The 20,361-nt window shown below is 39.4% G+C and overlaps 1 protein-coding gene across 1 annotated transcript; it reads left to right on the top strand.

Moving 5' to 3' along the window:
- The first annotated feature begins 9,747 nt into the window (after positions 1 to 9,747).
- On the top strand, positions 9,748 to 17,565 carry LOC106562672 (SKI family transcriptional corepressor 1 homolog-B-like). The gene is given in 10 exon segments (XM_014127643.2): positions 9,748 to 10,034; positions 11,235 to 12,186; positions 12,188 to 12,982; positions 13,830 to 13,917; positions 14,007 to 14,105; positions 14,324 to 14,392; positions 15,415 to 15,489; positions 15,933 to 16,007; positions 16,684 to 16,749; positions 17,106 to 17,565. Coding segments are annotated over 9 exon segments (2,307 nt in total). The 5' UTR covers positions 9,748 to 10,034; positions 11,235 to 11,244; the 3' UTR covers positions 17,204 to 17,565.
- Positions 17,566 to 20,361: the final 2,796 nt, after the last annotated feature.

Genomic DNA, 20,361 nt, shown 5'->3' with positions numbered 1-20,361 from the left:
ACGCTACAGAATACAATGACATTCTAGACAATTCTGTACTTCCAACTTTGTGGCAACAGTTTGGGGAAGGCCCTTTCCTGTTTCAACATGACAATGTCCCGTGCACAAAGCGAGGTCCATGCAGAAATGGTTTGTCAAGATTGGTGTGGAAGAACTTGACTAGCCTGCACAAAGCCCTGACCTCAACCTCATCAAACACCTTTGGGATAAATTGGAACGCCGACTGCGAGCCAGGCCTAAATCGCCCAATATCATTGCCTGACCTCACTAATGCTCTTGTGGCTGAATGGAAGCAAGTCTCCACAGCAATGTTCCAACATCGAGTGGAAAGCCTTCCCAGAAGAGTGGAGGCTGTTATAGCAGCAAAATGGGGACCAACTCCATATTAATGGCCATGATTTTGGAATGAGATGTTCGATAAGCAGGTGTCCACATACTTTTGGTCGTGTAGTGTATAATGGCCTCAGTAGTAGTTGTAGTAGTGATACAGGGCGACCATTTTGCTCACATATGTGTCTAAATATTTTGCTGTGTGAAAATCATCTAGATAATTGTTGCAATGATTGCTTCACTGTACCGCAGCCCCTAAGTGCCATGGAGAATACACTGAGCGTAGATTCATGACAGTCATGCTTGCACCATTACTACAAGAAAATGGCTTGTTACGTCAAATATTTTTTATTGTGCTCTTCAATTTCCTTGTGTGCTGCTAAATTTTTCAACTTCGGTGCACACGTGCTCCTTGTAAAAAAAGGTCAGCGTAGAGCCCTGTAGTAGTAGTAGAAGCACTGCATGGGGATCCTAACCTTTACCAGGCCACATTGTGGGGACTCTTCAACTACTCAGTGCCATGGAGTTCTACTCTTCCATTCTTCCAAACCTGTTAATGATGCAACACAAACAAACTTCACAAGAACCAACAACTTTGAGAAAAGTCTTAAAGTACTTTCCATTTTTTATTGATGTTAATTTGGAGAAGAGCACTGGATTTTTGTTGATGATTCTATTAACCCACCACCTGTATAACCATACTTATATTATCCCTCAAATATACTCCTTAACGTTGACTTCATTTGATTGTTCTTAACGTGGAACTGACAGCATTTTAACTTCTTTGCAGATATTAAACAGACAATCATATCAATAAAAAATATACCATTCCCAGTTTATGCTACAAAACCAACTTGTCAGAGGATTTAAAAATAGGTTATATTTGACAAGAAAATCCATGACGTACAGTAAGGCATTGTTGTCAGAATAAATGGATACAGTTTAATGCATGATTAATATAGTCCCAAAAAATTGCTATCAGGTTGTAAATCGCAGCTGGCCTGGTACATTGTTTGCTGCCTCCACCCAATTCGGGATAGTTGGTTTGTTTCATTCGGGATGCTTGGTTTGTTTTCAATGACTCAATATTTTGGACAAAAACAGCTGGGAATGTCAATACAATCAAACTAGCAAGGGCAGTGCTCACAAGTCAGTCATAATGTGGCTAATGGGCTAGCGTATCTATTTATTTAGCAAGGTAAAAGCACCGAGCCAAACGTTAGCTAGCTAGCTTATGGGAGGTATTGGGAAGATGTCAAGTCATTGGGTGAGTGAAAGACCGACTTTTTCCCCTCACTTTTTTTTGGTGTCTCCAGTTACAGATGCAGGTGTCATTTGGTTAGCTAGCAAGAAATGTGAATCGCTTTGCTAGCTAGCTAGCCATGTTGAGCTAGCTATGCTGACTGTTATCAGTTAGCATATATCTTGCATTCGTCAATTCATTCTGGCTGTCTACTCCGATGTCATAGCACTTTCGTCTGAGTGCCAGAGCGCAGAACAACTGATGAATATGACCGTGTCAGTAAACGTAAGCAAAAACGTCATTAAATTGTTGCCAGCAGCACAGTTAACGTTAGTCACTAACCCTCTAGATAACATGAAAACAGCCTAACCAGCTTTGCTAGGGTGCGTAAAATGGTCAGAGTGAGATGTTCTCTCATTTGTGTCGAAGTAGCTAGCAAGCTAGCCAACTGTAGGCAGTTAGCTTGGATGCTTGACTGCCGTTGAGGAAGGCTGGGATCATCCCTACTCCTCGGCCATAGCGTCCAGAGCACACACTGCACTTAACGGTGCGGAATTTACAATCTGACAACGCTCCAAATGTATGAATGCAGAGTGCACTAACACACGGGAAGCAATTTACAAACGCACCCTTAGTTGTCAATCAAATGTATTTGGCATCGATCAAATGGACAGGCAGGCAGGCAAATTCCCATTCAGTTGTCAAAACCTGGGTTGGGACAAGCATGCATTGTCAGGCAGGCTGCAGAACAGTGAGCAGGCTACAATTCCCCATCGTTTATCAGTGCAATTCTGACTGCCAACTAGCTGAAATAATTTGAGAGGTTTTATCTACTGTCTCTTGTTAGATTTTAGGCCATCTCCCTCTGGCTAGCAATAGTTGTTGATCTTGCTGTTGATGTGCATAACTGAGGTAGAGAGAGACTACCTTTTCATGGTTGTTTGATCAAGGACTGTAAAGTTCCCAAATGTAAGACTCCTGTGGTATTCACATACATTTATTTGCAGAAATAAATTCAGGTGTATTTTTTTGGCGAATGCGTTCTAATGAGCTAAAGTCGCGCTGTTGCTACTGCCTGTAAACACACAGTCCAGTTCATAGTGAATGATGGCAGGGCCCTGTGACAAATTGCTTATTTGCATAAAGGCCTACTGTAGCTCTGATTGGCGCACCAGTCTGTGTAGACTCCGGTCCTGGACGAGACAGATGTTTTTAATAGGTTTTATTTACAGCAGTGTCAACTCATTGTCCAAACACACAGACACTTTCCCACTCTATATTGCTATAGAATTTTCACATGCCTTACTCTACGTCATTCCCAAACATTCTATAAAAATGTGAAAATGACCATATCTAAGTGCTCGCTTGTCAGAAAATGTATATAAAAAATGTGTAATTGTTCCTGGGGGTTTATATGAACAGGATTTTAATAAGATTTCATGTTGCTAAAATGCTGTCAGTTCCACTTTAATGCCTTGGTTGCTTGGTGCAGGCGGTATTGCATTTTCTTAATGAATATTTCAATAGAGAAACCTGGACCAGTTGTCTGTGTGTGAGGGGATTATATTTAAAGAGAAATCAGATAAAGGAGTCATTCACAGTTCAGCACAATCAGCTTTTACTCCTGTTTTATTTTACATGGTACACTGGAAACATTTGCTTCACTTTGTTCTCCAAATGATTCCCAGCAATGAGAGGTTTGGCAGCACTCTCCAGTGCTTTAATAGATGGTTCTGCATTAAGCGTCTCAGAGAAGGAGTGCTGATTTAGGACCCGTTTTGCCTTTTAGATCCCAACGGTAAGATTACATGGACTGGGGGGACCTGATCCTAGATCAGCACTCCTACTCTGAGACGCTTGACACATACAGACCCAGATTTTTTTTTAAAGCTATCTGGTATGCAGAGACTCTGTTAGACACTGTAGTGACAACCTTTCAGACAGTTGTGTCAGACTTTGCCGTAATGCGGTTTAAGTGGCCTTCTGTGAACACCCAGTCTGAGTATGCCAGTTGAATTGGTTTAATGTGTTGTTGTGCAATGTGATATGTAAATCACCATTCATTCATTTGATCAGGGGAAGAGAGTGCAATAATATAACCGCATCAACAATAACAAAAATCTTAATGTCCTTGTATTTCTACGACCAATAATGTATTCTCTCTTCACTGAAAGATTGCCCAGTGTTTTTGCAATAACCATGAGCGTTTTAAAATATAAGCTGTACCCAGTCACCCATGACCATGAAAAGATTTCTATGTCCAAACTAGCTGTAGCAAATTGGATGCCTTTTGAGTTTGAATTGTTTCATGAACTGGATTAATTGATGAATGAGACATGGATTAAAGTGATTCACTTTTCATAATAACAATTTAGTTGTGTTTTTTTTGTAAGATGACCTTACTATGTCCTTTAAAGTTCAGTCTGTATTTCAGTTTGGGTTTTTATTTGGAAATGTTAGATTTTTTCTTTTCTTTTTGTAAATCTAAACCACAGAAGGAGTTCACATCTCAGGGTGACTCCAGGATAAAACTAAAGTTGATGTATTTTCCCCTCTGAGTCCGATTTTTAACCCTGGGCATTTCAAGACTACTAACGGCCAGTGTTTTTTGTTTTTGCACCGGGTTGAGACAGATGCCCTTGGGTGAAAATGCCAATAAAAATGTTTTTTAAACGGTTGAGCACAACCTGAAGTGAGGGCGTCTTTGCCTGCAAAGACAGAACGTTGGCAGAGTAGTTTTGCCATCCCTCTGCTGGTTTTGGTCTGTACCTGTTGGACTAAGAATATTAGGAACACTGCCCTGCAAAGAGGTACTGTTCTTGAGACGTTAAACCACGTTCAACCAGGGAAACCAGATGTGTGGAGACTCAAGCTAGCTGTTAGCTAGCCACTTATCAACTTCATCATCTTCATCCCCATTACAAAATAAGGCCACAAGAAAGTGTTTGCATAATAATTACAGTCTAGCACAGTGGTTCCCAAACTGTGGGTCAGGACCCACTTTGGGTCGAGGCAGGGGTCCAGGTGGGTTGCGGAATGACATTTTTTTGTGCATTCCACAAATACATTTTCGTGATAGAAAAATGTTTTAAGTGTAAATTGAAACCACTAAAACCAACTCGAAAGTATGCAGAAAAGATAATGGACTATATATTTTAAAATTATGGCCTTTGAGAACTTACAATCAACAAAATAAAAGCTAGACAATCACCAGTGATTTTGTTATGTTTGAGCATAAGAACACAGCATTAGCCATGTCAAAATGTGTAGAATTGCAGGATATTAGCGTAACTGCTAAATGTTCTCTCAGCTCCATGTCAAAATGTGTAGAATTGCAGGATATTAGCGTAACTGCTAAATGTTCTCTCAGCTCCATGTCAAAATGTGTAGAATTGCAAAAAATGTGGCTTTAAAACTGCAACATTTTACTTCAGCTCCATGACTAAATGTGTAGAATTGCAGGAAATTTGCAGTTATCTTCACTGCCAAAATTATATTTTTTAGTCTGTATATTTTTGCGCCTGGGTCACAAAAGACAATGTCATTGGTGGGTCAAGAAGCCAAAAAGTTTGAGAACCCATGATCTAGTTAATACATGGTGGGATCATTAGAAAGAACCACATCCAACCAACCATCTGGAGGACCTTGTTACCAGGGCCCCCTCCTCACCCCCAGGATAGCTCTCAGGGTCTTTAAGGAACTCAAGCCCCCCCCACCACAAAGGTAGAAGTAAGTAAGTAGACTGTACTGTAAGTATCCAACCCAATCATGTTTTTTTCGCAGCATAAAAGTGGGATGTCTGCAGTAATAGATTGTTAGTAGAGTTGGTCACAACTGATGAGGTCGCAAGTGACTATCCACTCCCTCTCTCTGCTCTGATGATTATCCATTTTGTGTGGATTCAAATGTACCCATGCAGATAATCAATTTGATAAACAGCCTACCTTTTTCTAGGCTTGTTTGGAAATTGATACAAAGTATTCGAAATGAACATTTGATACCATGCAAATGGTGTACTAAATAGAAAGAGTAAAACATGATGTATAGGGATGTTAAATGTGACCTATTGTCTGATGAAGACGTGGATGCTCAATCTCGTTTTACCATCAACATCCCCGTTGGGATATTGACCGGGTTTTGTTTGGAGATGCGTCTCCATTTTACTCAATCCCGGGCCTTAATATTCCCATTTGCCACCGAGGCACGCGCCCTTATTGTATCGCCCGGTGACCTTTTTACAGAGCAGTCCAAGTTGATTAGCACATCAGGTCAGACAATAGGCGTCGGCGCTGTGCTCCGCCATTACCCGGATCCCTTTATCAATGTCCAGTAATTAAAATGTCACCGTTTAATTTTCGACTCAACGCGTTCCTCTTGGAGCAATCTTTTCCCAATAAAAAGTGTAATCGAAATGCTCTTTTCACTTGAAACCAAAAGGACTCGGGGAGCCCATTTAAGTGTAGCCTATCAGCACAGGGAGATCAATATGTAAGAAGCGGATTGATTGGCTTCTAAAATGGAATGTATAGGGGTCACGGTTTTATAGGGTGCTGATACAACTGTTAATTATAGAACATTCGCTCTCGATCGGTTCTGTTATTAAACTTCTCCTGAATTAGGCACTTTTGATTTATGTGACAATCTTTTCCACTTGGAACTTGCTTTAAGGCCATGAAGGCTTTTTACAAAAAGGACTGATTTACCTTGAATGAAATGTTTAATATAGCCTACTTTTATTTGTTATTTTGAAATGCCTCTAGAAGTAGATTTGATTGAAATAAGAGTTCCGTGTATGTTAATAGACAATCAGAAAACATTTAACTAGTGTCAGTAAGAACTGTAGTATCAGTAAGTAAACTGGAACCTATGTCTCGTTTGCATTAATAGACTATGAGCCTATGTGTTTTATTCTGATTCACTCCAAGCTTAGCAGAGTGTAAATTGGACCAGCCTATGTTAGTCAAAATATAAAATGGATCAACACTTAGATTGCCATATGTTGCCAAGCGTAATTTCTCAATTTTACGAAGTGTAGGCCTGGTTTAGCAGCGACCTCTAATTAATCGGCATATATATATTGATCACTTTAATGGAATTATAGTTTATTCAGATTCATTCATGTTACATTTAACCAAGTTGTCAAATATTCGTGGTCCCTTTTCGGGTTAGCACCAAAAACATAGATGGAGCCGCACCAGCCTCTGAAGATATCGCGCCCGGAGAGATGCTACCTGCTAATAATGTCTCACCTCCAATGTGGCTATAGGCACTCTGAACCACCGTGGAGCGCCCTGCGAGATGCTACCTGCTAATAATGTCTCACCTCCAATGTGGCTATAAGCACTCTGAACCACCGTGGAGCGCCCTGCGAGATGCTACCTGCTAATAATGCCTTCATTCATATACCGGTATTGGCGAAGCCCCTTTTACCCAACTCCTCTCTGTTTATTATCTGTTGTTGACTACTTCAATATATGATAGAGTGCAAATAGTAGCCTAGCCTACTCTGGTCTATATATACATGTCCCTCACATCCTAATTCATTATTTACTATCATTTTAGTGTAGGTTGTTACCATGTCTGTCATTTGCTGTGACAACATTTGGGATTTAAGTTTATTTTGGTCACATTGGTTTATGAAGAAAAAAAACTTTCCAATAATGCATCTAAACTGGAATACAGGCTACTTGGTAAAGCCTACTCTTATGTTGTAGCAAAAGTTAATGTTAAAGTGATAGAATAAAGAATGTCACTGTCAATATCCAATCTACCCGCGTATTAAATATTACATTACGTTCACCTCTACAGAGTTTGGAGTTCTACCGACTTAAACAGGGAACGCATTAATATTGTAGCGCAGGTTTGTTTAAACAATTGAATGCATATAAATGAGTCTCAAGGTAATTTACTCTTCGAGAAAAGATGTCATTGATGTGTATCCAGCGGTAATAAAGGGCTCGCCTATAATGACCGCTGAATCCGCTAATTAAAAGCGCTGCTCTCGTGCTGTATACCTGCGCTGAACTCCAGTCTTTAATGAGAGCCACGTGAGCTCACGTTTCTCCGGGATAAACGGTGACAATGGCGTATTCAGTCCGTGGTCTAAATAATTAAAAACATAGGAATAATTACAGTATAAAATTGTAATTATTATTGGGCTGCAGGAAAGCCGTTTGATTGTGAAAGACGACACGACGGAGCCGGTCGGGTTTAGGTTTCCTCTTCTATCAATATTGCAGGGAGTTAAACTGACCCTCTTCCTCGCTATCTGACTATGGTGCGTGGGCATTGCAGAGAAAACCAAGTCCAACTTTCACAATTATTTTCATATTCATCAGCATAATAATGATTGATAACATTTGAACAGGCCAAATTTATGAAGAGACGAATTATTGGCCATATGCTCAGTATAGGCTAATGTTTTGCATGGCTATTTAATAGGCCTACATAGATATAATTTATTTTGACATCTGTTTTTTAATAAAGAAACCATAGATGTTTTAAAAGGTCGTGATATCTATTTTACGAGACAGAGGGTGTCAATCCCAAAACATCTGTCGCATAACTGTTTTCAGTTCATCTAGACCTAGGTAGGCTACATATGCAGCTAGCTTATCCATAATGTAAATTGTAGTTGTCAATGGCAACATATAATGTGTAGGATAATTTATGCTAGGTTTAAAGGGCATAGATGTTCTACTTTAATGGTGTCTACTTAGCAATGGTTGGCTGGAGGGCGTTTGTGGACGTTATTAACTCCTATTTGATTGTGGTAATTGTTCACATTTTGGCCCGGACAGTTTGATTAATTACATTTTAATCAGTGTCCATTTAGGACAGACAATGTTGGGAATATAGGCATTCAGGCTACATGTGCATTTTAAAATAACAAACAAATGGCAATTTTAGTAAGTCCTTAAACAATAAAAAAACAAATTGGAAAAACAACTTTTTTTTTAAACATTTCAAACAAAACGTAAACTTCTGTCATTCAGACTGTACCCACATTTTGTTCAACCCGTGTATTTAGGCCTACATGTGCAAATAGTATAATGTTATTTTAAACTAAAAAGAAAAGTTAGCATGCCTTTCCTTGAACTTTCTGCCCCGGCAAGGTATTGCTACCTCAGCACAAGGCTTACTGGGGTTAACTGAAGGGCATTGATCAGGTTCTGAATAGTTAATATGGTCTTACAGTATTGGGTTTCATCACTAACTTCAGCCTATTGATCTAATATATCACTCTGTTTGAAGACGCAATCTGCTCTCGCCGTGTCCTGTGTGCTCAACAAATTTGCTTCATTTACTGACAGTTTGGTTCGTGGGTGGTGGGTATTGAGAGAGGGGAGGGGGAGGGTGTGCAGCAGCATATGACAGTCCCGCCCGAGGCAAGTTATCCGCTCATCTAGGATTCGGTCCATTTTCAATGCAGAATCTAAGAATGCCCAGTATGTGATTTAAAACGTGTCCAATTGTTTGACATTCGAACAAAAGCACGCGAGCCTTAAAATTCATGGCGTCTTTACCAGAAGGGCTGGAATTGATTTGCGTGTCCACGAGAAGCAAAACAGATGGTCATGTAACTTGATAAATGATGCATTCAGCCATTTTGTTGCCTTCGATATCATATTCAGTTTTGTCCTAAATTTGCTCGTTTGTTAATAGTGGAAATAGTATATAGGCCTTCATTGGCATTTGGTAGCTGCAGTTACTCTCCGATGAAGAGTTGGGATAGGCAACAAAACAAAAAAATCATAAAAACATTTCCAATTAGCACATGGGTATAATACACACTTGTACCTACATGTGTGAAATAGGACAAATAAATGCACCCATATAATTATAATTATTTGTCTATTATTAAAATATCGTTGGTCATTAATTGTGTCAATATAGAAATCTATCAAGTGCACCTTACCACTTAGCACACCATGTTAATGCAATATATATCTATCTATATAGATCTATATCTATCCATCTATCTTTCTCTTAATATTTTTTTTCCACTTCTATGAAAGATTCACTGAGTAAAGTTTAAATGGATCAAGTAATAGCCTAGTAGTGTCTGTTGTTCCTTCATTGTCCAGGAGATAATATAGTTAAAGAGAGGGAACGCTAAGTGGGTGTGCCTTGCCATCCATTAGTTTAGCGGTCACTTCTTCAGTGAGGAGCGTCGACTGCTGTCTTGAGGAGTGGCGAAGGCTCGAGGACTGCCATGCGGTCACTCTCTCGTGCGCCACTCAGCCGGTGAGAGTCGAAGAGGATGGAAGTCCGTTCACTGTACTGAGACAGAGACACTACAGAGAGAGAGAAACATTAGGCTAGTCTGAACGCTTGGTCCAGCAACAGTATATTTTATCTCGGACTAGACCTTTGCTTGTGTCGGTGATTTTTGTTCAACTTTTTGATGAAAAGTTGTTTCCTCAGCCTAGGAGTACTGTGCTCTTTTCCAGAAAGAAAGGTAAGGATCTTACTCTTTCAATTCGTTGTCTTGTGTATTTTCTATTGAAATATTTATGTCTCATCACCAGCACAACAGCTTCATATTTCACATGTTTTTCCTAAGTTTTACCTTTCATTTATTTTCCAATGAATATATTATTTTCGGAAGACTTATATAATATATACTTACAACCTTTGCGTAAAACAAAAACGATGTGACGGATGTGCGATGCTAAATGTGAGGGAAATATTTGCCTTTTGTAAAAGTCGATTTTTAGATTTTATTGTAGGCCTATAAGCCGTTGTACTAACGTTAATCTAGGGAGACACGCATGCGATGTTTTAATTATATATAGGGCTAGTCTTTTATTAACAGATCAAATACGTACAATTGAACCCGTGTAATTACCAAGAAAGCAGCTTAGCTGTTCTTTTCCTCTCTGGTAAGCGCATTGGCGCAGCTCAGAGTGTATTTTCCTTCTGCTCTTTTGCGTATAAGGATCTTATGTAGTTCTTAAGTAATCACCCTCGCCTCTGAGCCGATTTAAAGACGACAGGAAAAGGTCCCGTCAATAAACAACTAACTGACCATGGATAGCCTTAGTTGGCATAGTCCTACACAAAAATACAATCCAATAGGTCATGTTAAAACATTTGCTTTCGGATGGTTTAGAAACGTAATATTAATAGGCCTTTACTAAACATGCTCGTATAAAATTGAACGTTTATATTAAATTATGTAGACCTATTTTATCTATTAGGCTATTATTTATGTATTTATTTACAACTGGGTCACCAAAAACGAATAACTAACTAATCCTTGTCTTTTGTGAATAATGCTGGGTTGAAAATGTTTTTGATTGTTCTATAATAACACTAAGTGTGTTGTAATAATAATAATAATAATGCATAGTTATTAGTATAGAATAACACTGATCTTCTGCGTTACTTTTAAGACCTTGACCATATTATTATTATTATTATTATTATTATTATTATTATTATTATTATTATTGCACGAGATGTGCGTGCATATGCCTATTGGTAAGATTAATTACAAAGCTATAATTTCATGAACTTTATTTATTGATTTATTTGTTGATTTGGAATGAATTGCAAACAATTGAGGACTAGTGCATTTTTTTGACAGGAGTTATGCCAACTGTAGGCCTATATGGTAGTGCAATAGGCTACCCTAAAATTATTGTTTTATTTTCAGACTTCCAGGAATGGAGTCGATACCCAATCAACAACCAGCGGGACGAGACTCCAGCTCTTCCCCCAGCTCCAAGCAGGACGTTCAGCCCTTCTCCAGCCCCATCTCACTGAAGCCTAACCAAGTCAGCGAGACCGCGTTGTATGGAGTGCACATCGTGTCTTTGGTCATAGATGGCCAGGAAAGACTTTGCTTGGCGCAGATATCCAACACATTGCTAAAAAACTACAGTTACAACGAAATCCATAACCGACGCGTTGCTCTTGGAATCACCTGCGTCCAGTGCACGCCCGTCCAGCTCGAGATACTGAGGCGCGCTGGCGCCATGCCAATCTCCTCGCGGCGCTGCGGTATGATCACCAAGCGGGAGGCGGAGAGGCTATGTAAATCATTCCTAGGTGCTCACAACCCACCAAAGCTACCGGAAAATTTCGCTTTTGATGTCTCTCATGAATGCGCTTGGGGAAGCAGAGGTAGCTTCATACCTGCAAGGTATAACAGCTCGAGGGCCAAGTGCATTAAATGCACATATTGCAACATGTATTTTTCCCCGAATAAATTCATATTCCACTCCCATCGCACTCCCGAGTCCAAGTATACACAGCCAGACGCAGCAAACTTCAATTCGTGGAGGCGCCATCTCAAACTAACAGACAAAAGCTCGTCAGATGATGTTGCCCACGCGTGGGAGGATGTTAAAGCGATGTTCAACGGGGGAAGTCGTAAGAGGACGCTACCTATGAGTGGGTCATCCATGTCCTCTCCTTTGAAGTCACATTCCACCAGTAACCCAACCCAAAGAAGTTCCCCTGAGGTACCCCATAAAACGTTGCGCTGTGACGAAGACCGAGGTAGGCCTAACATCAGTCTGTCAAATGGCGTCCGGAACTACCCGGTTATCCCTGTGCCCAGCAAGAGCTTTGGGATGCTTCAAAAGATCCCGCCACCGCTCTTCCCCCCACCCGTATGGATTCCCTGCGTTTGGACTGTGTCAAAAGAAGGACGACGGAGTGGGAGAGACAATTAAAACCAACGTTTCGGGTGTCTTTTGGCCAGGAGCAAAGGACAGTATCTATCCCTCTTTCCCGATGTTCTGGCCTACAGCCGGTGGCCTACCGATGCCACCGTATCAACAGTCACCAGCCAAACCACCCACAGAGCTCTTAAGTGTCCGACAGAGTGATCTCGAGTTATCGGATCAAAGTGACCGGTGCGCAAACACACCTAAGGATAGCTTTCACGACAGCGAGCGGTGCTCTAGCTCACAATCCACCCGGAACGACGAGGATAAATCCGGGGATGAGGCCCGGTCGACGGAAGGACCCCCCACAACTCCACGGAAGATAAATTACATCTCTGCGTTCAGACCTGTGGTGAAAGACGCCGAAAGCATTGCAAAGCTATACGGCAACAGGGACACGTACAGCGGTGTGCGCTCTGGTTACCTATCGCCAGATTTCGTGAGTGAAAGTTCTAGCTATAGGTCTATGTCCCCGGATGTGGATAGCGCGGACGACCCAGACGTTGACGTGGAGTCAAACAGGGCACAAGAGGATGAAGAGTCAGTCCAACTGTCCGTGGAGGACCGTCAGAGTCCCCCGCCCCTCAACTCAGCCCATTCCGGGCCTGAAGATAGTCAAGAGCTGGGGACAAGTCCAGGACCACACCCGGAAGATCCCCACTCCGGGTCCTCTGATGACGAGAGGCAGGGTGGACAGGTGTCAGAGCGCCATGATACACCCGTGTACGAAGTACGTGTGCCAAGGTCCATATGTTGTGATGTTCAATCTATTTACGCAAACGTTTGTCAAATAATTTATGCATCAATCCACGGAGACTTGTTTGGATCTCATATGATAATGGGTGATGTTTGGTCCTGTAAGTGCATGGGCATAAAGCATGGTCATCATGCTATATTTAATGTTCCAATAGTCATAGGCCTATGCCATATAGGATGTTGATATGGCTGGCAGCTGTTAACAGTTTGAAGCCTAAACAGTAGGCTAATGTGATGTATTCAACGCGTTTTTGCAAGGTGATTTCATATTTTGGTCAAATGAAAACAAACACTTATATGAACTATATCCAGGACTTCTCGCATGGGGTTTTATTGTGCTGTTGAAACCCCTGACATTACAGAAGGCTGAGCCTGTTTAGACATACATTGGCAGGTTGGAACAAATATGGAAATTATCTTTTGTTAAAATACATTTTGGCAATGACATTTACAAAAAAGAGCATCGTCCCAATATGAAAGAGATTGAGAATGGAGTAGGCCTGTTTTAATAAGGTCGCTGAGTGGGAGCCTTGGTCTGTGTCTTGTCTTTTGTTCTAAAGATAATTCAAGTGGTTCTGTTTTGGAGTGTTTACTGCGAGCCTTGTAGTGTGTTGGGAAAAGGTTAGGCCTGCGTCGGCCTCGTCCTAATGTCAGTCAAACTGCAATTTAGATAGGTGGACAACAATTGAATTACTTCCCTATAATTATAAATTGGAGACGTGTCACGTGGGTATATCCGCTCAAAGAATTGCTTGTGAAATTAAGAGAATTATAGATAATTGCAGTTGTATTGACTATAATGGCGATGGTTAATTTTGCAGGTGTACACACATGAAAAGGATGGACACATGCCTTTGACCGGTCCATCTACGTTTGGATCAAAACACAGCAGCCCATTGCAATCGAACGGTAGGTCTATTATTTTGCATAGTACATATTCATGGTATAGTTTCTGTATGCAAATAGGCACGTCGCTTATTACTGTCTCTCTTTATCAGGTGTCCTCCATGTTTCCGACCCACATAAACAACGTTCTCCTACAAGAGAGGACGTTCCACAGAGAGCCTTTCAGGACCAAGCAAAGGAAAGCCCACCATGTGAGTCTCTCTCTCTCTGAGTGTGTTATGTGTAAGTGTGTAAAAGTTTAGTAGGCCTGCCATGGTAATATAGCCTATTGTATTATATTTTATGTTAGGAAATTGTTAGCCGACGGTTTCTCACTTTTTACTGTTCCAAATATGATAATTTATAACAGAAAATTGAGTAAATTAGATGAATTAATGAGTTGATGCCATCTTTAATATTTCTCTTGCAGGCGATGGGGCATTACGTCAGCATGACGTCAGTATGATCCACGAAAAAGATATCGAAAACATGGCTAAAGGTAATCATTTGACTTTTATCAATGATCATTGACATTTGTTTATATTGATTAGCCTAATGCAAAACGACCGACAAGTAGGCCTCGTTTCAAGTCATTAGATCTCATCGTAAATTGAACAAAGCAAGGTGGAAATCACTAAACATAATTGTCGGTTCTGTGAATTAAAAACAAATCATATTTAGCATTGAATTAACAGAGTTATATTTTAAACATAACGAACACGTGTGAATGCGGCTCTATTTGTAGCTCTACTTCCTCAAAGTCTACAATTTCAACATTCGAAAAAACCCTGGTGCTGTTTATTATAAGCCTTTTCATGGAACATGAGAACAATTTTCCATGTTAGTCTTGTGTAGGCTACGACGTGTGGAATCACCAGTCTAATATGTTAGACTGGTGAGATTTTCCCTTCCATATCTAGGTACTGCACTAACAAAATAATACCTATAATGATCTGTCTAATAATCTATTTTTTTTAAATCGCTTGATAAAAAAATGTTATGCCTACAGCTTAACACAAGTTTGCACGGTCACGTTTGAATTGTTTTTCATTCGTTAACCTCCTCTAATGTTAAATTATGAGAAACGGAATTGTTCTACTTATTGTAACACGAAATCGTTTTCCCACTATTAATATTTTAACGAGCCCAGCCATTAAGCTGCGGCGCTCGAGCCTCTAACCCCGAGGCGGTGGAGCTAATTATTTAGCAATACCATGCTTGGAGACACAGTGAGGCTAAACGACTGTTAGCGTTCCAACCATAGGCCTTCTGATAATAGTTATTACGATACTATAGGGAAATAAACCACGGATAACATTGTGGTTGTTTTTACCCATAGGCTTGTATTGTATTAGGCCTGTAATCAAAATCAAATGCTTTAATTGTTGAACAGGCTATCTAAGATAGGTCTGCAATATATAGGCCTAGTATGTGGAAAGCCACATTTGGAATTTACTGCTTTGCCTATTGCCTTTTTACAACGACGATTATGATAATGGTGATGACCGCTTCGTTTTGCAGAGGAACTTCAGAAACAGCTTGTCGAACAAGTGGAGCTCAGAAAAAAGTTGGAACGCGAATTTCAAAGTTTAAAAGGTAGGACGCTTTATTGTCCTACTGCTTAAACATACATAGAGTCGAGGTACAGCTGAGATGAAAGATTTACACGGGGGAAACAGGCGTAACTCGAGCTCTTAAAAAAAAAAAAAACTTTATTTTTTAAGAGTTAAAGTCATTCACGTTTCCACCATCTTGGCCTGTATCAGAATGAGTTTAAACATAAAGAGACATACAGCAAACATATTGACTACAATGAAGCAAACATTAGTGGACAGCGGCATGGTGCTGAAATGGAAGTACATTATTGTTTAGCTTCAAAAGCGAGAGCTGCTCCTGTTTCCCACACATTGAGGTCTTTATTTTAATGTAGTGATTTTAATTTCCATATGTCATAATGTTGAGAACACATTAGGCTCAAATTATGTTATTTGGACTTGCGCACTGTGTTAATAGTAGCTGTCTGCTTGCTCACTATGCAGATAATTTTCAGGACCAAATGAAGAGGGAACTGTCCTACAGAGAAGAGATGGTCCAACAGCTTCATATTGTCCGAGGTGAGTCTCCAGGAAAAATAATCGGAATATGCTAAACGGTCAGTGTTTTAATAAATTAAATAATATGTCCCGACTTAAATTGAATGAAATGACCCATATCGTTATAGCATTGATGTTGTAAAGTATGAAAACATGCATGTAAAAGAACAGTCATACTGACTTTGTGCTTCCTTGTACCACACAAGAATGAAGAGGGGAAAGTGACACTTGCATAAATTCGGTCATTAGAATTAGGCTGTATGTCCACAATCTACAAATAATAGCTTACCATTCCTGTAAAATAGTCAACATTTTTTGCGATTTGACTGGAAATTGTCGAATGAACTGCAATAATATCAAACCATAGAGAGATTGATTTCGCGGTGTTTTGTTTGTAAATGTTATTTTCTCCTAAATCACGCACTGGAAAATGTAAAAGGCAGACCATTACGTATCGTCGTATCAGTTACATACAGTAGACGACAACAGCTGATGCCGCCCTTTCACGGATAGACTAGTTCTAGAGTTACTGGAACGCAGTAGTGTAAATACACACTTCAACTACACTAAGAGGTCACTCAAAATACCCGAGGGTGAACAACATAAATTACAGTCATCCATTTCAAAGTTTACAAACCACCGCTTTGTAGCTCAATTATTGCGTTTTTTTTTTCTTATTCATTTGTTGTTTGCTTAGACACTTTGTGCAGCGAGTTGGATCAAGAAAGAAAGGCGCGTTATGCAATACAACAGAAGCTAAAAGGTAATTTATATGGTCCAAAAACAGAACATGTATCCAGTTTCAGTCCATTTGTGAATTAATTCAATGGCTAGCTGGGCAAGAGCATAGCCTTCTAATGGACTTTGAATATGACTAGTAATATTTGTCAAATTATTGTCCAACCGTACCTATGCAAGTGCTACTTTTTATTCTTCGCTAGCATGTGTGTCCTTATGATATGCAAATTCATAGCACATTTGATATTGCTAAGAAATACTGTGACATGTAGACTGAACTTAGAGGAAAGAACGACTATAGAATACATAGTGTGGATAGAAATACAACAAATACATTTAATCTGCCCAGTGTTTGAAGTGACACATCCCCTTTCTCCCTAGAAGCTCATGATGCCCTGCACCATTTCTCCTGCAAGATGCTGACCCCTCGCCACTGTACTGGAGCCTGTACTTTCAAACCCCCTCTGCTGCCTCCATAATAGACCACAAGACCCCCACTGACTCCAGTACAGCTCACTGCAGCCAAAAAGAGAGAGACCCACCTCAAGTAGTCACAGTCTCTCCGTAACTTCTTTGCCCTCCCTCACCAGTCATCCAAGGATTCACAACCTGTGTACACACTCCAGCTCTATTTATTTAACACAGAGGAAGTGGCTATGGAGGTTAGGAGAACTAGACCTTCCATTGAAAAGAACTCTTGAAGATACACCAAGACCAAACGACTGGTCCATTGTATGTGTTGTATTTATAGACAGTTATCAAGTTGTAAAGAGCTCTTGATATGGACACAGCAAGTCCCTTTGAATCATAATCCATTGCTCTTTATATATATATATATGTGTATATATATATATATATGTATATATATATGTGTGTATATATATATGTGTATATATATATATATATATATATATGTGTATATATATATATATGTGTGTATATATATATATATATGTATGTATATGTGGAGATGTGCAATGAGTTGTATAATGTGATATTTCATAAGTAACACGAACCCTAGCATTCTTGGGTTGTTTTACCACATTATCTATGTGTTTTTACATATATTTATTTGTGTTTAAGTTAGTCGTTAATCTGTTCTGTCCATCTGAAACATTTAACAATGTATATTATTGATGTAAAGCACTTTAAAAATTGGCAACATTACTACTGATCTGGACCACACTGTACTAAGAAATAAAGTAAACTCTGTTAAGCATCTAATGTATAGAATACACTTCCTTCTAATGCAGCGTTTCCCAAATGCTTGACCAGGGGGATCCAAAGGTGCTGCACCCTTCTAGTTATTTGTCCTAGCCCTAACACACCTGATTTAAATCAAAGGCTTGATGATGAATTGTTGATTATTGACAACTGTGTGAGTGTTGTTCCAAAACAAAAATGTGCACGGCTTTGGGTCCCCAGGACCAGGAAGGGGAAACACTGTTCTAATGGCACCAACATTTATTCTAGCACTTATTTCGAAGTAACCAATGACCTTTCAACCTTGAGCTAATTAAAAAGGTTCCATTTGCCTAAAATGTCACCCAACAGATGAGTCTTTTACAGTGAATAGAATGTTCATTCAGTCTCGACTATGATTGTTTTTAATCATACATAGATACCATGTACAGGATATTCATTATAAAAGGTATATTTCTTCCGTATGATTTGAGCATTCGGTTACAAGACACACCCAGCTTCTGTTGTACTTAATAAAGGGTTTGAATCATGGTCAGAACCCTACCATACATTAAATAAACCACAGGCACAGAAACCAAACCTATTTGTTGTGTATTTCATTATGTCTTGTAGGCTTTATTTTGTCATGTCAATCCTTTGTGCATGGCAAGAGTTATGAGTGGGGATGAGATTAAAGGAAACCAAGACACCACGTAAAGAGACTTGAAACTGTCATTTGTGACTGAATTCCATGTTGTTCAGTTGATTTCTGTAACAATTCTTTTTTTTATCAATTCCAAGCCAGTTGGTTATTTTTTCCACGATATATAAGACCTTTAAAAAGTGTTATTGTGACCCCATTAAGGGCCAATAAGACTCATGTATGTATTATATCAGAAATTAATGTAAAATACGATTAAAAAGTGAATCCTATTTTTGCCTTGTCTCTTAATAGGAACGATACTGACACCTGCTGGAACCTTTAAGGAATAACAACCTGATTTAAAATTTATTTAGCATCCAGGTTGTTTAATTTTTTGTTTTATATCATATCAAACGACTCATTCCATACATGGGCTGTCTCAGAAGTCCAGTCAAGTTATGTTCGACATTCTGTCAGGGGAATAGCCCTGTTTAAAAGTGAAATCTAATTATTCTGATGTGAAGCCTAATAGCTATTGATTAAATGCTCTTTAGATGGTCCTCTGTCCCTAGGCACAAGAGAGTAAGAGATGCTCGCATAATGGCAGTGATGCATGTTGAATATGAATCTTTTTTGACAGTAATTGCTCCCCACATGAAGGCACCTTTTCATTTGAATACTAACCACTCGTGTGGGTATTGTAACATGTTTACACAAGGTATACTGAAGAAGTTGTTTATGAACCGTAGTTTTCATGTTCCTGTTCCATCCACGTGAGAATGGCATTGAACACAAGTGATGTGATCATTTTTTGCTGTTGTACATGGTTTATTTAAGATCAGGAACACAGTATCGATATGATCATTTATATATTTACTGGCTTGTTAAGCCTCATAATATCACAAACTATTCAACATTTGACTCGGCACAACTTCACAAGTTCAACTGACATTTGAGTGAAATACTGACATAGTGACATTGATTACATTACAATAATTAACAGATACCGTTGAAGTAGGATTATTTTTCAGTTTTTATCATGATATTTTTTAAGATATATTTTAGTATGACTGTATACATGATTGTGAGAAGCCATGAATAAAAGTCTTGTTAAATTATAAGAATGAACAGACCACATAACCCATTACACCCTTGGTAAATAGTATCGGAGGGCTGCCCTCAATACAAAACAATACTCTTTTGAAAGTCGCTCAAACTGTTTGTCGTGGTACGCCCAAACATATAAAAGCCCACTTAAATATCAGGTGTAATGAGTGAACCCATTTTTCACAGTGAATGACTTCAGATTTATTTGCTTTTTTGTTACAATTGTTCAAAATGGCCTGGCCAAACATGAGAATGAAAGGGTATGGTTTGTACATCAACCTATTAGAGTGGCCATGAAATAATGTCTGTTCCTGTTCATTATGCCAACATCGGTCATAGAATCTAACTCTAAATGACTCCTTTGACAAAGACCAATACAAAGTTAACCTGCACTTGTCCTGTCACTGTAGACATCACATTGAACAGGTGGGGACTGGAAAATGTTCAAATACCCCTCCACATGAGCCTTCTATGGTTGACTAAAGTAATCCGTAATGGATTTGTGTCATCAATCATTACATTGAAGATGAATTGCATTGTTAGGGAGTAACGTACTCCACCCAGTGTTCTATTCATGTCCCTCTTAGGGATAAGGAGTAGCCATGTCTGGTATAACCAAAGAAAATGCATAGATATCAGTACAACACTGGAAAGCTGGGGGGCATTATCTTATTCATGATTAGATATAACATAGTCATATTAACA

Source organism: Salmo salar, chromosome ssa11, assembly GCF_905237065.1.
Source record: "Salmo salar chromosome ssa11, Ssal_v3.1, whole genome shotgun sequence".
Taxonomy (NCBI): domain Eukaryota; kingdom Metazoa; phylum Chordata; class Actinopteri; order Salmoniformes; family Salmonidae; genus Salmo; species Salmo salar.
The sequence above is the reverse complement of the archived record's forward strand: the minus strand, read 5'-3'. Positions and strand labels throughout refer to the sequence as shown.